The 4,750-nt window shown below is 34.5% G+C and overlaps 1 protein-coding gene across 1 annotated transcript in view; it reads right to left on the bottom strand.

The window, feature by feature from the left end:
* Positions 1 to 4,400, bottom strand: part of LOC102605371 (WAT1-related protein At2g39510-like) — a 13,018-nt gene extending 8,618 nt beyond the window's left edge. Inside the window, exons 1-4 of the mRNA XM_015307074.1 lie at positions 4,373 to 4,400; positions 2,977 to 3,069; positions 748 to 865; positions 242 to 299 (exon numbers count right to left, since the gene is read on the bottom strand). Of these exons, the coding sequence (XP_015162560.1) occupies positions 242 to 299; positions 748 to 865; positions 2,977 to 3,069; positions 4,373 to 4,400 (297 nt within the window). The remainder of the gene's footprint in view (positions 1 to 241; positions 300 to 747; positions 866 to 2,976; positions 3,070 to 4,372) is intronic.
* Between the last annotated feature and the right edge of the window lie 350 nt (positions 4,401 to 4,750).

Below are 4,750 nucleotides of genomic sequence, written 5' to 3'. Positions count from 1 at the left end.
TTTTTGTAGTTAATATAATACTTTTAGCGACGAAGCACTAAATCGTCTTTGTATACTTTTAGAGACACACATTTAGTGACGACTGAGTGACGAATTATTTTTCGTCTCACAAGAATTTTAGTGACGAAATATGATTTATAAATGACGCAATTATTTGTCCTTGATAATCGAATTTGTTGTAGTGTATTTTTGCCTGACTTGATAATCTCATAATATTCACCTTCAGAGATGTTTACTCCACTAAGCCCAGCAACATAATCTTCAACAAAATGGATATACTCATTTTTGGCCTTATTTTCCTGTGCAATAAAATAACCACAGAAAAACATTAATAAAGCTTTAATTACACAATCAATGATAGTAACTTCATTTAAGTAAAACGAAGTTGCAATGCATGAGTATGCTTCTGTTTGTGTGATTTTGTTTTGAAAAGTAAAGAATACTTTTAAAATTTATAGTCTTAAATAAATTAAAGGTTATATCAAAATGTTACTCCGTCCATTTAAAAAAGAACAACATATTTTCCTTTTTGTTGTGTTTTAAAAAGAATGACCCTTTCCTCTTTTGGCAATACTTTAAATCCAACTTTTCAAATGATATGTTTAAAACCACAAGTTCAAAGAGTATTTTCGTACATTTGATATAACTTTAATTTAAAATCACAAGATTCAAAAAATTTCTTTGTTTTCTTAAACGTCATGCCAAATCATCAAAACGTACCGATTAAAAAGTGAGTTGAGAATTGACCTTTCAAAGAGCAAGGCAAAAGGAGCAAAGACAATAGTGGCAAAGACATTTCTGTAGACGGCAAAGGTGAAATGGCTCATGCCATGATTTAGAGCAGACTTTGCAATAATGGCTGATCCTGCATATCCAAATTGCAACAATGTCACTGCCAAATATGGTTTACCTTACTTCACAAACCTCAATAACCATGACATGATGCTTCTTTTCTTTTTTGTATATAAGTATATATACTACACTCAATAGCTTTCTTTTGTTTCTTTAATTCCCTATCTTGTGGTGCTTGCTATATATAGGCGCCAAACAATGCTATCTAAGCACGTCTCCACATCTTAACTCTACATCATCTCCACTATTGAGTGTCTTATAATGGAATCATACAATCAAACACTTCTCTTCTACCACATAATCACTGACTCCTTTTTTTAATGTTTCTCAACATGATATATTAAACACATAATTCTTTTTCTCTAATTATTTAAATATCTTAATTTACAGGTAAAGAAAAGGTGTCCAAACATTTCTAACAATAATGCCTACACAAAATATTTAACATTTGGGGGTAATTACACCATATTCCGAAAGTTTTCTCAATTACAAAAAAGTCTAGATTTTCTATTACTCTCGGATACATTATTTGATTGTCCGATACATTACAAAATGGTATATTACTTAATGGGATGGATGTATCAGATATGTGTAATGACCCGATTGGTCAATTTTTGTTTTTCCGTGAAATTTACCAGTTTGCCCTCTCGATATTGGCCCCCAGTCTTCTATGATTGAGTTTTGAAAGTTAGTTTCGAACTTTGAGTTCAAAACTTGAGAGTTTGGTAAATTTTGAGTTTGAAAGGCTAAGTTGTTAGGAAAGTGATGTTCGGTGTCTATTGGAGTTTCGAGTATCAGAATGGAATTTTGTTGATTCCATCAGTCTCGAAATGTGAAATCTAATCAGTGAGATTTGTTGGTTTCAGATTCGGTGTCTTTTTGAGGATTTGAGGTACTAAGTTGTGAACTTGTGGAATTTTATCTTTTGGGTTGACTCAGTCAACATCCGGGGTTCAGATGCTTGGATCAAAATTTTGGGAGTTTTGTTGGATTCGGCGGATGATTTTAGGCCTAAGTGAGATCTTTGTTGATTTTTTAGAGGTCCTCGAGCTTGTTTTAGCCTTTTTAGACGTTGAGTTAGTTTCTTGTGGTTTTCACAGATGTAGGGTCAAGAAGACCTCAAATTTGTTTTTGACGGTTCCATTAAGTTTGAAACGTCGAGTATAATTGATTTTCATATGTTGTTTGTGTGCACGGGGTTCCGAACGAATCTTGAGGTCCTTTCGATGTTTTGATTGTTGACTGATGTTTCTGGTGCTGCAGTCTTCGTTTAGGCGAACCATGGCTCACTTTAGCGATGATTTCTTAAGCAAACCTGGTTCGCAAAAGCGAGGCTAGACTTTTGGGCAGGGTTCGCTTTAGGGATGGCCACTTAAACGGAACCTAGTTCACAAAAACGAGACCCCTAGCTTTTGCGGGATTTGCTTAAGCGGAACGTGGTTCGCAAAATCGACATCCGAGGGGATTTTGACCCGCAAATTTCAGGGTTTAAGCCCCATTTTCTATTTTTGAGAGTGGGGAATCCTTGGAGGCGATTTGTGAAAAGTGTTCTTGTGCTAAATCATTTGGGTAAGCTTTTATGATCTTAAAACTTTATTTTCCTTCGATTATTTATGGTTTTTGACATCAAAATTTGGGATTTTGATTGGTAAATGACCAGGTTTTCAAGAACTCAAGTTCTTAACTAAAATGGAGAATTTGAACTGATTTTTGAGTCCTTTCCGAAATGGTTTTCACCAATGAGTTCCCAAAGCCTTGAGAATTGTTTTCAAGCATTAAATTTTGGATTCAAACCTTCCTTTTGAAATTGGGTTTTGGGTTGATTGACCCATTTAAACCTTTGTTAGAAACCATGTCGATAACAGGCAAAAATCAAATTTAGAATGGAACTAATAATGCTAGTAGACAAAGTGAGTTGGTTCCTAAGATTTTTCCAAATGCAGAAAATCAGCCTATAGTGGACAATTCTCGCAGTTTTACTGTCCCTCAATTCAAAGAAAAAGTAGAACAACATATCAAACACCAAAATTAGAAAAATGACAGTAATAGTGAACAATACTCAAGATTTCATCGTTGATTAAAACAAAGCAAGGAGAATACGTAAAAAGTAATTAACAATCATACCTTGTATCTTTAACGTGTAGAAGATGACAATTGCTAGCACGGTGAACCAAGTCGAGAAGTGTCTTTGCTCATTCACTCCTAGAGATTTCACTACTGCAACCCAAAAAGAACAAAAATCACGGAATAGTCAAAGCATGATGGTTCATGCATAACATCAAACACCTTGGGTGCACAATCTACTTGTAAATTTCATTATCTTTGATAGCTGAAACTTTTCCATAAAATGATTTAGTTCTTCAGTAATTAGTTTAAAACAAAAACAAAATTCATCAAAGAGATGTAATACATATGCAAATAAAGTACAATTACTAACCTGTATGTAAAAATCCATGTAAGAATGATATTCTAAAAGACCGAAACTAACAGATACACCAGAATGTGATTATGAATTACCTTATTATATAAGCTAATAAGGCTGGGATGAACACAACAATAAGTTGTTGTACAAAAAGTTATCTTGGTTATACTATTTGTGATTTTCATTTAGCATCTTTTGTGAACACGTGAATTAATTAGACGGTATTACTCTTCAATTCCGATTCTCCTTCTTCTTCAGTGTATGATTCTCTGTGGTATACTCTTCTCTCCCAGTGACATTCTTATATCTTTTTCTTTATTCCTAATTCTCTCTACAAGATATTTTTGCATGTTGTTTGCCTCAAACATCAAGAAAAAATTAGTCAATATTCATCATAGTTAGCATGAATCTTGGTGGTGCAATCCACATGCGCATGCCAATTTGGGGCAATACGTTAAAAAATCATTCAAAACAAAGAGATTAACAATACATGCATAAACACTATTCCATAATTACTTAAATATTAGTTTTACGTTGTTAATTGCTCATGGTTCCCACAACCCTAGTTGTAAATTTAGCTATTTATGCTTGAGGATTCACAATTAATATTAGGGTTAATAATGTAAATCATGAACTTACAATTAGAATAGATGAAATCTGAAATCTTGAATTTAAGAACAAATACAAATTTCATAAACAAATCTTCAAAAATTAATTGTCGAAAGTATTTGCAAAATAATTCTCAAAGCCAAAACAAAGTATCACCAAAGGTCTAACAGCCTAAAAACAAAATTTACTACTAATATTTAATGAAAATAAATCCTAAACCAAGTAGGAAAAGGAAGTCTTCGGGAAATCCGGTTCTGGGCAGTATCACAAATGGGTGGCTACCTACGGCTCGTCATAAGAACGACGGCTCGTAGGTGCCACAGTTTTTTAGCAGTTAGCCAAAAATCCAATGGGTGTCATCGACGGGCATGACCTACAACTTGTAGGTCTAAGCACAACAATTCATGTTCAATCGTCATTCATGGACTAGAACTCATCTTCACTGAAGTTACCTATGACTCACAATCGAAGGCTCGTCATAGGACTTACGGCTCTTTAGTCGCCTCTGTCGTTCCATACTTGGCCCATTTTCCTCAGCACATCACCCAGGCCTTCCACCTACGACTCGTCGATGGAATGACGACTCATAGGTGGACTCCTATGTCACAATGTTCCTGCTGTTGCAAACACTTTCAATACCAACTGATCCAAAACCTATTTCTTACAAAATTAACCTAAAGTACCATCACATGAAATAACAAAATGCCTAGGACTCATGCAAAACTCTAAGTCCAATGCATCAAAAATACCGTAAATTCACGGTACATCAACACCCTCAACTTAAAATCATTGCTTGTCCTCAAGCGACGCAATAGTCTCTAAATGACACTTATGCAGAAGCAACTCACAAACTCAAGCAATCACATG

The sequence above is a fragment of the Solanum tuberosum genome, unplaced genomic scaffold (assembly GCF_000226075.1).
Source record: "Solanum tuberosum cultivar DM 1-3 516 R44 unplaced genomic scaffold, SolTub_3.0 scf00050, whole genome shotgun sequence".
Classification (NCBI taxonomy): Eukaryota; Viridiplantae; Streptophyta; class Magnoliopsida; order Solanales; family Solanaceae; genus Solanum; species Solanum tuberosum.
Note: the sequence above shows the minus strand (reverse complement) of the source record. Positions and strands in the feature narration are given on the sequence as shown.